This window comes from Pelodiscus sinensis, chromosome 1 (assembly GCF_052426305.1).
Source record: "Pelodiscus sinensis isolate ZL-2025 chromosome 1, ASM5242630v1, whole genome shotgun sequence".
Lineage (NCBI taxonomy): Eukaryota > Metazoa > Chordata > Testudines > Trionychidae > Pelodiscus > Pelodiscus sinensis.
In genome coordinates this window covers 235,066,906-235,085,578 of record NC_143052.1, presented here as the reverse complement: position 1 = coordinate 235,085,578, position 18,673 = coordinate 235,066,906, and the positions used below count along the sequence as shown (strand labels likewise).

At 39.8% G+C, this 18,673-nt stretch overlaps 1 protein-coding gene across 1 annotated transcript in view; it reads left to right on the top strand.

Moving 5' to 3' along the window:
* LONRF2 (LON peptidase N-terminal domain and ring finger 2) overlaps nucleotides 1-15,581 on the top strand; it is a 52,055-nt gene extending 36,474 nt beyond the window's left edge. Inside the window, exons 6-12 of the mRNA XM_006113553.4 lie at nucleotides 2,431-2,530; nucleotides 2,893-3,007; nucleotides 4,589-4,710; nucleotides 5,964-6,122; nucleotides 8,825-8,987; nucleotides 10,267-10,416; nucleotides 11,260-15,581. Of these exons, the coding sequence (XP_006113615.4) occupies nucleotides 2,431-2,530; nucleotides 2,893-3,007; nucleotides 4,589-4,710; nucleotides 5,964-6,122; nucleotides 8,825-8,987; nucleotides 10,267-10,416; nucleotides 11,260-11,418 (968 nt within the window). The 3' untranslated portion in view covers nucleotides 11,419-15,581. The remainder of the gene's footprint in view (nucleotides 1-2,430; nucleotides 2,531-2,892; nucleotides 3,008-4,588; nucleotides 4,711-5,963; nucleotides 6,123-8,824; nucleotides 8,988-10,266; nucleotides 10,417-11,259) is intronic.
* Nucleotides 15,582-18,673: the final 3,092 nt, after the last annotated feature.

The window sequence follows — 18,673 nt, the reverse complement described above, 5'->3', positions numbered from 1 at the left end:
TGGGTGCTGGTGACAAGTTGAGGGGGGGGTGTGTGTGTGTGTGTGTGTGTGTGTGTGTGTGTGTGTGTGTGTGTGTGTGTGGTCAGAAGGTTACATGGCTACAACATGACTTCAGACAACTAGGGATGTAAAAGACTAGTTAAAAATGTAACCATTAAATCCTACCAGTTACAATTGCTTCAGGCTCTGCAGTGTAAAGCTTATACTGCAAAGCCCATAGTGTAGCCAGATATGTCCCCAGATTAGAGCCAGCAAAAGGAATGGAAGGGGGTATCAACTAGTCAAAAGACTATCTGATAAGAAAATCCTCTTTTGACACTTTAGTGTAGTCTAGATGAGCCCTAATAGCTTATCTCTTGTTCTGCTGATGACCGGAGTACTGGAGTTATTAGGCCTCTGAGGTATAGCTAGACTTCAGTCATCTCTTTTTACATGAAATAGATGCACAAGTAAGCCTAACAGGGGGAGCTAATTTGCATAGAGTCCTAGGTTAGCCCTGGTCTACTCTAGGGAGTTATTTCGAAATAGCCCCCCTTATTTCTAAATAACAAGTGGAGCATCCACATTACCAAGCCTGTTACTTTGAAGTGAGGGGCTGGTTATTTTGAAATAACAACTCTTGCTTTCCTTGGAGAATAAGCTTATATCAAAATAGTTATTTCAGGAGTTATTTCAAATGTAGTTATTTTGAAATAATTTCCTGTTACAGACATGGCCTTGGTGTCTATCTTCTACAGAGTACTTTTAAAGGAGCACTCGCCCTTTCCATTCTGCCATTTGATATCTATATAAGCACTTGGTGTGCATTTAACTTTAACATTAGATCTCTACAGGGTTTATCAGTGTGAAGGAATGCTAGAAGGGAGTCATGTGCTATATAGTGAAATAATTGGTTAATGGATGTTTTAAAAATCTCCGTTGTGAAACAATGAATGGTAATACCAAATCTTGACGGTTAGAAATCTGCCCTGAAACCTACACAAGAATATCGCTGTCTGTTTCCACCTCTCCACCCAAAACACATTTCCTCTGATTTAATAGGAATACCCTTCCACCTTGTTGTGATAGGATAACTCCTTCGGAGTGACCTGTGAACTGCAAACCCTCCCATTAACTGGGAGGTTGGGGGGGGGATCTATCCTTCCCCTACCTTCACAGTAAGGGATTTAGAGCCATTTCACACTTCAGCTATCAATTTAAGGTTCACACAAGATATGATGCCACCTTACTGTCTGCTGAATAGCCCGTTAGGGTCTTGCTGTTAGTCAGGGACTCCTATTCCAGGTATAGGTTAAAGGTAAACCTTTTTCCATGGAAAAATGAGCAGTCTTTTGGCCATGGGACCCCAATGCTCTCCTCCCCTACTGTATATTTGATACATTCCAGAAGGCTGTGTACAGGTTATTCTATAACAAATAAAGAGGAAAACCTTAATTTTTCATGTGGCGTCTGTCTTCAACCACTAGAAGGTAGGAGGGCAGTTACCGATGGTATTGGAACTTTTGCTTCGTATTTCTAGACTTTCTACTGCTTAAGCTTTTTGAACTACTATATTAAAATGACCTGAAAAAAGATGCTGTTCCTTCAGTGAGTTGTGCACAGATGAAGGAATCTTCATGCGGAGAGCTTATTGTAGGTTCAGACCTTGTAAGTGCCAGAGTAACCATAATGGAGCTTGCACTGCTACGGAGCTTCTGGGTACAAACAACTGTTAGAAATATTCTCTGTGGGAGACAAAACTTGCTTGTGTATTTTTGGGGCATGTGTATGTTTAAATCCAAGAATTTAGGAGTCTTAGACTTAGGCTGAACCTGTGAATTTAGTAATGTCTCTTCAGGCTTCTGCATTTAAATACTTAGCCTGCTTAATATAGTTACAGAGCTTAATGCTGCAGGCTGTGCTTTAAGTTTAAAGTTCTTGGAAATAGGAATTCAGCTATACAGAACATACCAGCAAAGCAGACTATGCTAGAAGCTCACTAACTCTGTTCACTCTTATACACAGTGCCTACCCTTGAGAATCTAAACATTATTGCAACATTGAAGTTCTCAAATTCAAATGTTAGCAAATTTAACCTTTGGCTTCCTCCCCTCCCTACCTCCCCCCCCCGCCCCCAAATGCAATACTCCTGACTTCAGAGAGGGAGAAGGGTATTTAAAAACAAAGCTGGATTTCTTCAATTAATTTTGCTTTTGGGGTGGGGGTTTTTGTTGTTGTGGGTGTGGGTGTTTGTTTTGTGGGGGGTTTTCGGGGGGGGGGTTGGTTTTTTTTTTTTTTAAATTAAAGCCTATTCCCAACTCTGAAGTGTTTTGTCTACTTCAAGTTAATTGCAGGAACCAAATATGGTGTGTCGGCTCCGTTTACATAATGTGCCTATATGTAGGGGATGCTTTACTGGTATGTTTATACATAGCTATCTTTCTATCTTAGATGGAGATACTGTACTTGAAAACTCTGTCTCATCTGCATTACGTGAGATACCAGCAAACCTTGTGGATGCATCTGACTTCGAGTGTTCCCTCTGCATGAGGTATGGCTGCGTAGAGCCAAGAGTCTTCCTAAACTTTAGACCAAGTTTTGAAGGAAGGGTTATACTAGAAGCTATTCTAACACGAACTAAAGGGTTTGTTACATAACATTCATCACTTTTTTTTTTGTTGCAAGTTTGAGTGGAGAGGCTGAAATTATTTTTTGTAACACATTGGGATAATTTATTTTAAAAATCCCTTTTATGTTGTAGGGTAAAGAATAGATAATATGTCACAAGATTCATGGGGGAGGGGGATAGCCTTTTAAAACACACTTAATGATTCGTTAATACTTTTTATTGCTTTTGTGTTGGATGTAAACTTATAAAGAACCAATTTTATTTTTCCCAACTGTCTTATTCAGGTTATTTTACGAGCCTGTTACCACTCCTTGTGGACATACATTTTGTCTCAAATGCCTTGAGCGTTGCCTTGACCATAATCCATATTGCCCACTCTGTAAAGAAAAGCTCTCTGAAGTAAGTTTGTATTTGCAAGGTTTTGGGGTGTTGTGGGGGGAGGGGTCTTTGTATTTTAAAAAAAAAGGAATGGTTTGATTAGAAGCACTTATTAAGTAAGGTCTTGATATATTGTGCAAACTCTCTTTACATGCATACAGCTGAACAGTATAGGGCCAACATGATAGTCTTGGTATGCTCTCTCCAGACATAGTGTTAGGTTCAGGCTAGAGTACCAATCAAAGTTGTACATGTTACTTTCTCACACTGAAATGAGATGTTAATTTTTGCCTGAGCAGACTCTAGCAAAGACTGTGGAAATGCTGAAGAGGCTGTACTATCCCTTCAGTATCTCTTCTGATATTAGATTAGTGAACAAAGTGTGATTCTGTCCATTCTGGTGTAGAGAATGTGTACTCCACTGGGGGGAAATCTGGTTCCCAAATATTTAGACTCCTTAGGTGGCAATAACTTGGCAGCTTTAGAGTCAAAACTGATTATGTCCTTTACACAGCGTGAAGAGAATTAGAGGTGGGCAAAAATTGTTTGGGCTTTTGTGATGTTGGTGATGGAGAGAGAACAGACACTTTTGCTGAAAAATGCTGATTTGCATAGGCCAAAACACTTCAGATTCCTGTCTGTGTGAGATGGCCGTTTCAGGCAAAACGGGGGGGGGGGGGAGAAATGAGGGGGGGAGAGCACAGAAGAAATTCAGAAATATCAAGCCAGCATTGTTTGAACCTTTTTGAAACCTAAATGTTTTGTATGTGTTTGTTAGATTCACATAATGGGAGGAGGCGGCGAACCACTTACATCCTTTAGCCCGGTTAAAGCACCCCTCCTCCCTCCTGCTGAGGCTGTTACATTTTGCATAAATGATCAAATATTTATTGGAGCAGGGACTGGAACCTAAGTGTTGCCTGTCCTCTCAGGTGAGTGCCTTAACTACTGGGATGTTGTTCTTATTTGTTGGCGCTCTCTGGTCCAGTGACAACTTAAACACTTTACACAAAATGGAATCGCTTCAACAGGAGAGACTGAAAATTGCCCTCTAAACCAGAATATTACGGTACTCGCTTGATAGGAGGGGAGATCTGGGTTCAAGTCCCTCTTCTAGAGTGGGAATTTGAACCTGGGTTCTCCACAATCTTGGTCAGTGCTTTAAGAGCTAGGTAGTAAGAGACCCTCAATATCCAAAATGTTTTTTGAGGTTTTTCCAACTTTTTGTTATACTGAAAATGCCAACATATTTCAGGCTTGATTTCTGTCAACTGAATTGCAATTCACCAGCAGTTCTGAATAGATGGAAAAACAAGTCAATTTATTTGCATAGCTTTAAAGAATACACTTTTTTTTGTAGACCTTATGATGTGCACTTCTGTAAGTATATGAACACTGAAGTGGATAGTGTATCCACTCTTGCATCCCAGATATCTCAAATTTTAGGAAGGGAGAGTAGAACAACTTTACAGCAGGAAGCTGCTGCGTTCGTTATTTTGTCACCTTTGTGAGTCACCTTGAGCTATCTTGCTCTTGGAATGCAGGCTAGATATAACTGATTATAAAATATTAGTACTTAAAGTTTAACTTTCTTCTCTCTAGTTTTTGGCGAGCAGAACTTATAAAAAGACTATCCTTACAGAAGAACTAATAGTTCATTACTTGCCAGAAGAATTGTCAGAAAGGAAGAAAGTTTATGAAGAAGAAATGAAGGAATTATCAAAGTAAGTTATTTTTCTGTTGTATCTAAATGTAAAATTTTATTTTGATTCAGATTATTGAAGAAACCTTTAATTTATTTATGAAAGTAGTTTCAAGGGCTTCGATAACATGCCAGCACTGGAACAGATTTTTAGTAGATGGTAATCAAGACAAACTAGGCTTGGATGTGGGAAATTAACAACATCAATGGAAAATAATTTTGTTCAAGTTCTGGAAATAGATCAGCTCTATTTATTACTATGAATAACCCCTTCCGACCCATAATTTTGAACTAATTAAAAATTATTTCCTGAAAGCAAGAAGTGGAATGGGGGATTGGGAGTAGGAGAAGCATGACATTGAAGGATATATGCTTCATCACAACCTTATAAGTAGTTGGCTGCTTTTATCCATGATTATTTGCACTTGCTATATAGTGGAGTTTCAAAAAATCAACACAAAATAAGATTGTATGTTACAAAGCTAGAGAGGCTGAAAGTTAACTTTGTTCTTGTGTTCCCCTCCCCTTCTCCCTCCAGCCCCCCACCATTGAATTGCTACCAAACATCCACCTCACTTTGAAATACAAGGATTGCTTGCCAGCCATGTTTAAAATATATGTACAGATTGAACCTCTCTGGCTCGGCAACATCCGTGATCTGGCATGATTTTTAGTTAAACAAATGCCTGCTTTATCATGGGCATGGCCAGGTTTCCCACGGTCCCATAAAGTTTTACAGCCACCAGTCCTGGTTCTCAATGCCAGTAGCCCTAAGTTACCCCTAAATGTCCTCTGAGTCCAGTAAACAGTGGAAGTGTTGGTAATGCTGCTAGACAATATTGACCTCCCATAGTTCTGCAAATTCTCTGGTTCAGCAATGGTTCAGTCCCAAGGGTGCCAGACTAGAGAAGTTCAACCTGTAGTATACAGTAATATTTATTCTTCTGAAAATTGCAGATAAAAGCTGTGAAGGATTCGGTGAGATGCAAATTAGATGCTTTTTTCTATGCATATGCTTGAGAAAGCAATTTCATTTTCCAGTCTCTTCCTCGTATTAAAACTAAGAATGGAGGTTTTGGTGCCTAAGTACATTAATAGCAGGGACAGCCCTTGGCGCTCTAGTGCCTGTGAAAGCTAAAATTTTTGTTGGCCAACAACTTATTTTATGAGAAACAAGTCTGAGAAACCACTCTAGTCAAACCTCAGCTCTAATGTTTTGCGCTGAATACAGTATGAGTGAGGAAACTGACTGTTCTCGTGTTTGTATTTTTGCAGTTTGAATAAAGATGTTCCCATCTTTGTGTGTACCATGGCCTTCCCTACAATCCCTTGCCCGCTCCATGTCTTTGAACCTCGGTATCGGCTAATGATAAGAAGATGCATGGAAACTGGTACCAAGCAGTTCGGCATGTGTTTAGCTGATGAACTAAAAGGGTAAGGAATCGTGCTGAGCCACATCCTTACTGTAAGACCTGTGGAAGCCAATGGAGAATTATAGGTACTACTTGTCTTCCATAGCCAGTTGGATTCTTTTTAGAGCCTGTGATAGGAGATACAGATGTTACTGAGTTTTGTTGCAGTGTTTTTTAGAGAACCTTATAAACATCCCTCTTTCTGGGTTTCACATTGAGATACTTAATAGAAAGTTGACTTATTCTAGCCATCCAGAGTAATTCCTGGAAAGCATGTTTCAATGTGATTCACTTTGGAATAGTTGGGTTGTGTTTACCTAGAAAAGGGTAACATGTCGAAAAACTGCAAAGCACATAGTGTCAATTTTCTTACTACATCATATGATTGTTTTGAAGTCAGTAGTACCACAGAGTCTATTATGACAATTCCTGAACCATGGGTAAAGGTTCTGGGTAAAGGTTGACTAAATCAAGGTGAGGGTTGCTGTTCTCCCTAGCTGCTCTGGAAGGGTACATCTAGACAAGGATAAACCTATGGTTAGTCTGGGTCAGCTGATTCAGGCAGTGGGGTTTGGGCTGAAAAATTGCCTTGTAGACATTCAGGACTTGAACCCACAGAGGGTGGGATCCTAGAGCTCAGGCTCCAGACACAGTCCGATGTCTACACAGCAATTTTTAGCCAATGAGGCCAAATTTGCTGACCTAGACTAGCCCAGCAGTGCCATGGGTCTTTAATCCCTGTAGAGATGTACCCTAAAGCGTTTTCCTGGCTTCCTAGCTTTGGGTTTACATCGGACTTCTATGAATACCCAGGGTTAATAAAGTTGGACCATACAGTAAGTGTTTGAAGTGGGGAAAATTGAGCTCTTTGAAGGAGAATTCTGTGCTTGGTGGATGAGGACACTGCAGATAAGCTCTTTTTTTCTGGGAATTGAAGAATCCTGCAGAAGTCATGGAATGTCCCTTGATTGCATGGTGTCACTGCCACATGGATGGTGGAGTCTTACAGCAAAGTGCTCATTCTTTTGAAAGAGGGAGTTAATGGAGAAAAATTGGGTTCTCTGTTCTGTCCACAGAGCATGTAGAACTGTTTGCTTCCCAAACCATCTGCCTTTGGGGGCTTGGCTGGCTTGGTAACATGGAAATAACAGAGTGTAAAGTGGCTTTTCAAGTATGACTGTTCTAAGGGTTTCTCTGTAAGACCATCTCTGGCCTACTTCTTTCTGGCACAGACATTCCCATCACCTTGCTTACCACCTGACTTTTTTTACGGTACCTGGCACAACATAGTCACGATCTTGGCCAGTATCCTTGTTGTAATGTGAAGTAGTACCCTACTGGATCCATCTGCCATCATGGCTCAGCAGTAATTATTTTACATTTTAATTCAGGGTTTTAGTTCCAGTTGCCGCCTTGTAAAAGGGTGTATTGTAGAACCCCATTCACAGGGAGTTTGTATGGAACAGGAGAAGACTTTCCTGACCAAATACCTCTTCCTGCTATTTTTGCAGGAGGCACTGGCAGGGTGGGGAGGATCTGGGAAGATTCCTCTCCCCTGTTTTCACTATTTCCCCTATGAGTACTGGATGGCAACTTCTGTACCTTCCTCTTCCCCATCCCCTTCCCTCCCCCCACCCAGCCAAAAATAAGGAGAGCGTGCGTGAGAGAGAAGTAGTAGTAATCCCCTCTCAATGTATCACTTACAATCTACATGGTGACCAATCCTCTTAGGCTATATGTCTAGACTACATCCCTCTTTCGAAAGAGGGATGTAAATTAGACATCGAAATTGCAAGTGAAGCCGGGATTTGAATTTCCCATGCTTCATTTGCATAATCACATCATAGCATTTTTTGAAAAAATGCCTGTTCAAAAGTGAAATGGCAGTCTAGAGGTGGTTCTTTTGGAAAGAAAAGCCTTTTTCAAAAGATCCTGTAAACCTCATTTTTTGAGGAGTACAGGATTTTTCAAAGAAGGCTTTTCTTTTTGAAAGAACCGTGTCTAGACCACAGTTTCACTTTCGAAATAGCGTTTTTCGGGGGGGAACGCTATGACGCAATTATGCAAATGAATCATGGGAAATTCAAATCCCAGCTTCATTGGCAATTTTGATATGTCTGATTTACGTCCCTCTTTCGAAAGAGGGATGTAGTTTAGACGTACCCTTAGAATGCAAGTTATCAGAATTTGCTTATAGTGGAGTGTTAGTTAGCTTTCAGTTTCTTGTGTCAAGACTGTTTTTGCTAAAATGTCCCACCACTGTCTTCACTGTTGGATCTGAACCAGTGGTGGCAACAAAGAGGAAAATTTCAGAGGCAGCCCAAGTGCAATAGAAAACATTTACTTTACGTGCACATCTTCTGCGTCATTTCTAGGCACATCTGCTTTACTTAGCAGTGTAATGGAGCGCGCGCTCTTTCTCTCTCTCTCTCTCTCTCTCTCTCTCAAATTATTGTAAAGCCCTGCATAACTGGTCACCAGTACTCAGGAGCGCACAGCATGAAATCTGCCCAATGTATTTAAAACCCCACCTCTCTTTTTTCCCCATATGTAATTGTGCTTTTAAAAAACTGTTGCTTTAATCATGAAGTAGGTGTGTAAGAGTGTTACTAAAAAGCAACATTGTACACAGGAAACCACAGATTTATTTTTGTTTATTACCAGAGCAACGCAGTATGTGTGTTGGTTGGTTTGTTTGTTTTAAGTGCCCTTTTATCATTTCAGGTTTGCTGATTATGGCTGCATGCTAGAAATCAGGGATGTAAAGTTTTTTCCTGATGGGCGTTCAGTTGTTGATACAGTTGGTGTTCGTCGGTTTAAGGTCTTGAACCATGGTCAGCGTGATGGGTATAACACTGCGAACATTGAATATCTTGAGGATAAAAAGGTAATCTTTGTGCATTCATGTTAGCTTGGATTCACTTAAATGATCTGTCCTTGTCACATCTCAAGTTGATGTTGTGCATTTATGACCACGTAAACAAACATCTTTATTTTTGAAACCATTGAAGCTTAATCCTCTCTGCCAGAGGTCATACATCATTAATCTCAGGATAGTTTCAAACCTTTGATACCTGAAAAGATGTAACCTATCCTATGATGTTTAGATCAGGTTCTAAAGTAGCAGTTAAAAAGGACACTAATTGAAAACCCTTCTAAAGACACTTACATCTGAGTTTTATTAAAGTGCTTAGGATTCCATACTTTTGTTTAGAACTCATTTTAAAGAGAAGAATTTAGTACTAATACATTTGGTAACTCAGATGCTTGTGTGCACATCAGGAAATCTAGCTTTATATGTGCAGTGAATGGGAAAATACTAATTACAAGTTCTTTTCTAAAACCTGAGCTATACCACATTTTAGCGAATTTTTGTGTGTGCGTGCGTGCGAAACAAGTGATATAGTATGCAGGTCACCCCAACTGACTGACATTCTTGTACCACTTCACAGTGTTCTGGCCTGTAAATGGCAGTGAGAAGTCCAGTTGGGTCACATGATTCTCAAGCAGAATTTCGTGGTTAACTGCAAGCCTGTTAATTTCTAGGAGGGTGTTTTCCCAGTTTATGCTGGGTAGTTCAGTTGCCAGCAAACACACAGAAAAAGAATAGGGATAAAATGTATCCAAGGTTAAAGTGGTCTAATATTCTGAGATACTGCCCTAGGTTCCCAGTGAATAAAGGTGAACTATATAGTCAGACCAAACGTTTGAAGATGTTGCCAGAAACTTTAATACCATCTCTGGTATTGGAGTCAGTCTCACTTGTGTTTCTTCCTGCCATCCTTCTATTACTTCCCCCTTCTGAGTACAACTTCTACAAAGTGGTGTTGATTTCAAATACAGTAGAATCCCTTTATGCACGAACACTTGCAGGAGGACTCCTTATCCTCAATAAGAGAAATTCCTGAACAATTGAAGATGTCAGTACTTCTGACTTGATTGCTGACAGGACCTAAAGCTTCTGCTAGAGAGACCACAAAACTGACTGGCATGAGTTTGGGATAAATGAGACTAGTCTAGCTGGAGACATCCATTTTCCATAGCATAGCCATCCCTTAGTAAGGAGTAGGTCTCACTGTTGAGCATAATTGGGTGTGAGGCATTTTAAATTGTACAGAATATGAAATCTGACACTTTTTTTTAAATATTTTTTTTGGGGGGGTAAGGTGGAGGGAGCGGAGTATGAAGAACTTGTCCGTCTTCATGATTCCGTCTATGATCAAGCTGTTGCCTGGTTTACTTCTCTTAAAGAAAACATGAAAGCACAAATTCTCAGTCATTTTGGATCAATGCCAGGAAAAGAATCTGAGCCACAGGTAAATATTTCCTACAAGTGCATAATCATTCTTGGTTTATGTATTGTCTAGACAGATCTCTGATAGAAGGGTCTAGTGTGTCTCAGATACGTCATACTGATGTATTACTCAGTTCTGGTTCACTAGAATCAAGGTTGGGGAAAAACATTGCCAACCACTTTTTGGCTTCTAAAGATGTTGTTGCTACTTAATGGCACAAAGGGAACATTTGAAGTTGGTGTATACATCAAGAACCCTCCCCTTCCCCCAGTATATAGATGGGCATTAGTTATACCTATTCCTAAAATAAAGGAAAAGTGGGAGGGAAGATTGTGAGCTAGGGATATTAAATTTAGTTTAATAAACTAATCGACTAGTTGATGGATTTTCAGTGGACTGTCTGGGGAGCCACAGCAGGGCTAGCTCCTGGCCCAGGAGGTAACCCTGCTGCGGCTCTGCCTTTTAAACGTATTAAAAGCTTGTCGGCTCTTAATACATTTAAAAGACTAAAGCGTGGGTGGGTGGGGGGCCCCAGTGGGAGCCACACCCAGTGGGTATCTCACCCAGTCCCAACTCACACCCAGTCCCACTGCCAACTGTGGTTTGGGGGGAATATGCTTTTAAGTTGGCTTCCCCCCAGCACTGGCTCCTGTTTCCTGCCCTCCCTTTCTCCTCCCACTCCCCCCCCCCCCCCCACGCCCCTCCCACTGCCTCTGGTAGAAACAGCAAGGCGGGGTGGGGGGGCAGGTCGACTATCTGATAAGCTTTTACTTATCAGTCAACTAGTTGCTTACATCCCTATTGTGAATGCTAACCTTTAATCCATAAACAGGTTATCTATCTATTTTTTTTTTTCTCTTGTAGAGTAACCCTAGTGGCCCAGCGTGGTACTGGTGGCTTTTGGCAGTGTTGCCATTAGAAAACAGGGCTCAGCTGGCTATACTTGCTATGACTTCCCTTAAAGATCGTCTTATTGCTATCAGACGTGTATTAATATTTGTTACACGCAAGAGATCCAGATGACATGAATTTACTTGTGAACAGGCACTGACAGTTTATTGGTAGATACGGTTTTAAAATGCCTCATACAGAGATGAACAATTTCTAGTCATCTGACATTCGCTATTCTGGATGTTCACCAAACTTTGCACTCTCATCTGTAACTAATAAGCACTCTGTGCCTGTCGTCCTGGTGAAATCTGAGCCTCTACGAAGTTGTGCTACAATTACAATGTAGTTGGTAGCTGTGGATAACTACTTTGAAGTACTATTCATAATCAAGAGTTGATGTATTTAGCCTGTGAGAGACAGAATTTAAAGTACTAGAACACCACACACAGCCTATGTGCAGTTTGGATTTACACTGAGCAGATGAAAAAATTCTCTGCAATGGATCCCAGAAGATGGATTTACCAGATTTTTTCCTAAAGTGATAAGCAAAAGGAAAACTGAACTTTCCTATGGAAAAAGAATGCACAAAGTACAAAGCTGATGGGATGGTCTCTTAATGAGTTGGTAGATTCTCTCTGCACTCTCATCTCCTGCTTGTTCAAGAAATATTGGTCTGTAAAAACAATTTTCAAGATGATGATTTTGGAGGTTGTCCAAGAGTAGTATTTATACAGTCAAGGCTGTAGTAGAGGGTGTTTGTCGAAAAGATAGTAGCTACTGAACAGTAATTTGGTAGCCGTAAGTAATCCCTTGTGTTGTGATTTGCATGTTGTAGTGGAATGAGTATATCAAATGTCAAAGGAATGCATTTATTTTTAGAAAATTGAAGTAACTCCAGCTGGTCTATTATCATGCTGTGCGTACGCGCGCGCGCGCACACACACACACACACACACACACACAAAAATTCCCTAAAACATGAAACTAGTCAAAGGCTGTTGTGAAATAACTATTTCACTCCAGGTACTGGGAAAACATACTATAATACTCAGCTGATGTGTGTGTTCTTAAAGTAAATTGGCTAGGATAAGCACTGGGGAAGAGTCCATTTCTCTTCCCACCTGCAAAAGATGTGCCAAGCTAATCTTACGTTGGATCAATATTTGTTTAAAACTTAAGGATTAAAAGTTAGTGTTATGATTTATATCACAAGTGCTGCACGTGGTTAGAACCTAGGTCTGTGACAACGCCATGAAAGGAGGTCCAAACTGAACACTAACAAAAGGCAATTCTCAATGCAAGCTTAAGTAAGGTATCATCTTCATTTGTTTTGGTTTTTAATTGATACTGTTTTTGTTAGTATGTTACTTTGATAGCTGTTAAATATGTTGCTGATTAGTCAAACTGCTTAATTTTCTAAATAGCCACTGAAATAATCAACAGTGTTACTAATTTAATGGCATAGTTTCATATAAATAGAAATAATTTTACCAACAGGAAAAGTTAACCAGAATATGTGTGCTCGAAGCATAGCAAGTTGCTTTTAGAGGCACTTGTTCATGTGCAATGCTCTGGTGTCTTAACTAAATGTTTTAAGTGCCTAGTTCCTAGTTTGCTTTAAATCTCTCTCCCCCCTCCCCTCCTTTGGTCTGTGAAGATATTAAAAATTTGCACATGAGTTCTGGAAGAAAACTGCATACACAAATGCATTAAGACATATTAACTGCCTTCTTGGATACTGTAATTACCACCTGTGTGGTCTAGGAAAGTAAAGTATCTAGTGTAGTGGTTTTCAAGGCTTTTTCACTTGAGTTCACCTACAGAACTTTGAAAGGAGGTGGAAATCTAGACAGACATAGTCTGTTGAAAACCAGTGATCTAGGTAACTTTTCTTTCAGCAAACCATTACCAGAAGTAGTTTCTATGATCTGCTCTGAATGTACTGTAATTGCCTCTACCTTGAACACACCTTTTATAGTTAAATATTGATTTTTGTAACTATCCTTTGAATTGTGAAAGTGCATAACTTACAACCAATGATGATGTAATTTCCACAATAGCCTTGCTGCAAGTTCTGCTACCATCATAAGAGTACTAAAAGTAAAAGCTGTATGAGATTGAAGGGGTGGAGAAGGCACCAGAGCCACAAAGGTGTGTTTAAAAAAAAAAAAAAAAAAAAAAAAAAGCTTGAAGCCTTTTGGGGTGCACCCTCCTCCCCCATCCTTGCATTAAGAACTCTTATATTTCATCCAAGTGTGGTATTTTTTTTTTCTGGTAAACCCATGCTAGACTACCAGCACTTTAGGTAGCTCACCTTCTTAATCTGGTAACCCAACTGATTTTCAGCTGCAAAAATGAATTCTTTGAGCTTTCATGTAGGGCGGTTTTGGGGTTCCCACCCTCACCCCCCCACTTGCCACTCTTACCATTGTCTTCCGTTCTGTCGTGGTCTTGCCCTTCTCATTAGTATCTCTTTCCTTGTCTACTCATGCATTTGAGATTTAATGTGTTGGTTGCAAGGGGACACTGATAGAATCATACAGTCTTAGGCCCTGAGCTGTACTTAATCTTACTAATACACATACCCTTTAAGAACTGAAATGTTAGTAGCTGTTGTCTTGATTCTCATTACTGAAGGCAATGACTTAAGATATCTGTTCTTTAAGTATTTTGACTAGAGATGTTAAACTTTATTTTGTAAACATGTAACTGCTGAATTTTTTTTTTAAAGCAGTTACACACTTACATGATGGAGGGCAAAACGGAGCTGGTATGCGTGGGGAACCAGCTTTTAAGCTGGCTCTCCATGCATGCCAGCTCCTGTGGAACCATCTGCTCCCCCATCCTAACTTGAGGCATGTACTGCCCCCCCATACAGAGGCAGCAAGGGGAGAGGGGAGGTGCATGTAACAATTAGGTTTAACTAGCGAGCCAAGGCTTATTGGTTAATTGTGTAAATGAGTACATGTTAACATCCCTAAGTGATACTATGAAACAAAGTGTAACCTTTTTCATACATTGCAGAACAGCAATAAGGATGACAAGTAATATTGTTTTGGGTTGTTTTAATTCTTTCAAACTATTTCTAGCACAGTGAGGTCCTGCTCCATCCATGACTGAGGCTCATGGGTGCTATGTTAATTTAAACTAATGTTTTTCACTTTTAAGCGACTCTCATTTTTGATAAATATTATGAAATAGTATATGTATGCAAATGTTAAACCTGCAACCCAAACTCACTATTTCTTCCAAAACATCAAATATTGGATCATATAGCAAATTTAAAGAGAAACCCTATTCTTGGTTACTTAGTCTCAAGGGGTACAGTGCATGCTTTATTCTAACCAAGTTTTTCAGTTGTGGCTTATGCAGCTGAGAATAGTAAGTAGATGAGAGAACCAATTGCCTGTTCTCTAGATCACAGGCAAATGTCCATATTCCAGCTATCTTACATCTTTACCGTAGAGACAAGAACAAAGTACAGTTTTAAAACTGAGCTTAGCAGCTGAAAGACAAATGTTTCACTTCCCTTTAACACACTACATTTTTCATGCTTACTTCTTAGCCTACCCAATGTTACAGGAAAGCCTCCACTTCAGAGAGATTCTTTATAAATCATAAAGAAGCAAACATGCCCAGACCTTGTTTTTCACTTGTGGGTCACCTCTAAAGACTTCAAAAATAGCTTTTTAAACTTCACCTTTCATCTTTCAAGAAGCATATAAATTATTTGTTTGCCATCAAGGCCTTAACTACTGTATTTGAACATGTCCAGACTGTTTCATCCATTCCTTTGAACTTCTAACGTGCCGATCAGTTTCTTCCTGTGCTCCTTTCTATGTTCCAGTCCATTTAGAAACTGAAATATAAAGCTATTGTTCAAGAAGCTGTAAACTTTGTTCATATTAAATTTCACAGTGGTGGAATTGGTACTTGGTAGCGCCTTAAACTTGCAGTCGTGAAATGATTGTATCAATAACAATCTCATCTGGAGCTTGTGACCAGATTAAAACAAGTATGTGTAATGTAGATAAACTTGAAACAATTTTTTTTTACTGTTTTGAATCTACTTATGGAACTGTATGTACATATGTACAAATATAAATTAAACTGCACCATTTTGTATTTAGTAAATTCAGGACAAATCCATGTTCTAACCACATTTGGCACTTGTTGCACAAGCAAAGCCAAACTTTTTTAAAAGATTGTGATGTTCATTTCATGTGTATTTCCAATGTTCATGGGAAATGTATTTAATTTATGTGACATTTTGAATAAACAGATCACATTCAGAAGTGTCTTTTTTTTTTTTTTAAACAATCCATTGTATGTGAAATGTCAAGATTAATTGGAAGTTAAATTTAAGTGTGCTGGTGTGTATGTATTGCTGTTGGTTTGGGCTTAGGGGACTGTAGGTGCTTGTGATCTGCTCCTTGTATTTTTAAACACCTTAATTAATCTGTAAATCTGTCTTGGTGCAAACCACTCTCACAACTCTTGTGTGTTTTTCCAAGAATGCTACATTAATATGACTAGAGCTCATGGGTGCTACGTGGAGTAGGGACTGGAATTTGTATTTAATTGGCATTAACAAATTGCACTCTTTGTAATTTCCAGGAGCTCTTATAGATCACAAGTGAAAGAGGATTGTGGGAGAATGTATTGCACTTCCTACATAAAAGGTACTCCTGTGTTCTTCCTTTTTTCTCTTCCTCTTTGCAGTCTTTTCTGGCACTTAAACACCTCCTTTTTTTTTTTTTTTTTTTTTCCTCAGTTGATCCTTCATGAGATCTGTCTTACAGCTGTCAGTCTATTTCTATGGAGAAAGAATTAACTGTGAAATTTGTGAATAGGAAGAAGCAGAACTGTTGGGGTGTGAGGGTAGTAAAGACCAGGAGAGACTAATACATTGTTGTTGTGTTTTTTTTAAATTGTGGGGTGATAAAGCAAGGATATGGATGAAGGCTATGTAATTACCTTCCTCTGTTTCAGAAGTTCCCACATAGGGAGCATGGATTCATTTTTAAACCTGACAGGTTTATAATTAAAATCTTTCTAGATTCATTCCCCCCCTCAAACATTGAACTAGTTTATTGACTTTAACATTCATAGTTGAGACACTGCAGCCACCCACTCCTATTTCAAACTAAATAGATGTACCTTATAAAATGTCAGGATGTATTCTCTGCTCAGAACTGCCTTTTGTTTTTCTGCCTACCCACTGTTAACCCTCAAAACTGTATTTATATATTTTAAGAGGGAAAATGTTGACTGATTTTTGTAGACTAGCTCAGTGGCTCTTGCCATGGAGGAAAGTGTCAGACATGGAAGCTGCCTAGAAATAAATATTCTGGGTTTTTTTTTGTTTTTTGTTTTAAATGAAATGGGCTGACTTCAGCCATTTTTGTGTTTCCCTTCTATAGGTTTTCTTTGACTACTTGAGCAGTTGAGCTTCAGTTGTGGTAGTGCTCTGGTAGAGTGAAAGTGAAGATCACCTATTCAAGTAATTATCTATATAAGTACATTAATAATGCTGCTTTACCACACTAAAGAAGATTTCCATTAGCTCTCCAAATTCCTGGCACAGAGGCAATTAAATGAGCCAGAGAAGGATCTGTGACTGCACTTGTCACAGCTAACACCATACACACAACTACTTTGAGTATAATGGGAGAGGAAAGCTGCACACTACAAATAAATGTTTCAGTAGCAAGAGGTTTTTCTTGCAGTCTTTTTTGTTTGTTTTTTGTTTTGTTTTGTTCCCCCCCCCCCCTAAGACCATTGTATGGCAGAGAAAGGAAAAGCTGTGTCTGTGTGGATGCTCCTTCTGTTCCATCACCAAAATTGTTGACTTTTGGTGAAAACTGGCAAGAGTAGGCCAGGCCTAAGAGTTCTTTCAATCTTACAGGATACCTCCCAGACTGAAAACTGTAATGGTGGCTAAATGTTGTTCTGCTGGGGACCTTCACTCAGTCAGAAGTAGAAATGCTGCCATCTTATCTGTGGGCAATTGTTACTGTCCAACAGAGCTTACATTTTTGAACTGGAGTGCTGAAAACTCACTGCTGCTCACTACGACTCTATGGAGTGTTTAAAAAAAAAAAAAACCAAATTCTGATGAAATTAGAATAACAAATGTGAGACTATTACAATTGGTGCACAGTGAAAGGCAATTTGAGTAAACTAGTTGTGAATAACTGCTCTCAACAGCAATGTTTTTACATTCATGGAACAATTTCTTCATACAGTACTAACTGCTGGGATGTGACTTTTTTTATTGACCCTTTTATATGCTGTGGCTTGTTATCTCTAAATCAAAATTCACTCACTGAGACGATGTTCTGGCACTTTGTTCTCTGATAGAGCTTGATTAATGAAACAAACATTTTAGAGGGGAAAATAATTTCACGTTTAAATGTGATTCATCCTGCATTTGTTCAGACCCATAGCAACATCATCCTAAAGGAGTTGCATTATCTGAGCCTGGCTGAGAGGCTGGGGCCCAAGAACCAATGCAGCAGAGATGGTTTGAGAGGTAAATCTTGTATCCTCCTGTGGAGCCACTCCTGAATGTGTGTGGGGGGAGGGGAGTAAACAAATAAAGGCAAGGAAATCTTTGAGGTTCTTCTGTCTAGGAGCTTTTTATGGAACTGTGCAGCCTATTCCTAGGGGAAGAAATGCTGATTAGCTAATTTAGACTTTTCAGTAATGCATTAAGTACATAGTAATGGGGGTTGCCTTCATGCGAAGCACCCACATTTTCATTTAAATTCTCCTCAGGCTTTTCAGTATTTAGCATTAGTCCTCATTTGCAGATTAATGTTGGTTTAAGAACTGCCACAAGTAGGCAAGCCATTATTTTGTATCATGACAGTGAACTACGGGAGAGTCTTCATGAAACCTTAACTGAGCTGGGAATAGTTCAAGGAACAGGCATGGTATGTGGGAGTGCAAAAGTTCATTTTAAGCATATACAGAACCAGAGATGTTGTCTGTGCACCTTAGTATGAGGGGGTCACATGAACACCCCCTCTCCCCACCCCCCCAGATTTCTGCTTGGCTTGGCAGCAGAGGAGAGGGAAAGGACATGCTCAACCCCTTTCCCTTGAAGCTGAGCCCAGGCAAAGAGCAGAAGGAGAGGGACTAGTCACTTTCCATGCCTGCCACTTTGGGTTTCTGTTCTGTGCAGTGTGGTGTCTGCTTGTGAGGCCAGATGGGAAGATGGCAATGCCAGGCCACCACCACCCTAGGTGCTGTTTCTGGGGACAGGGACCAAGCAAGCAGGAGTACTATCTCCATGTTTCCAGCTCACTTAGCTCCTGTCCCTGGCAGCCAGACCGGAGGGAGGAGGGAGAAGAGTACTGCCACCATCTCCCTAGCCAGGCTT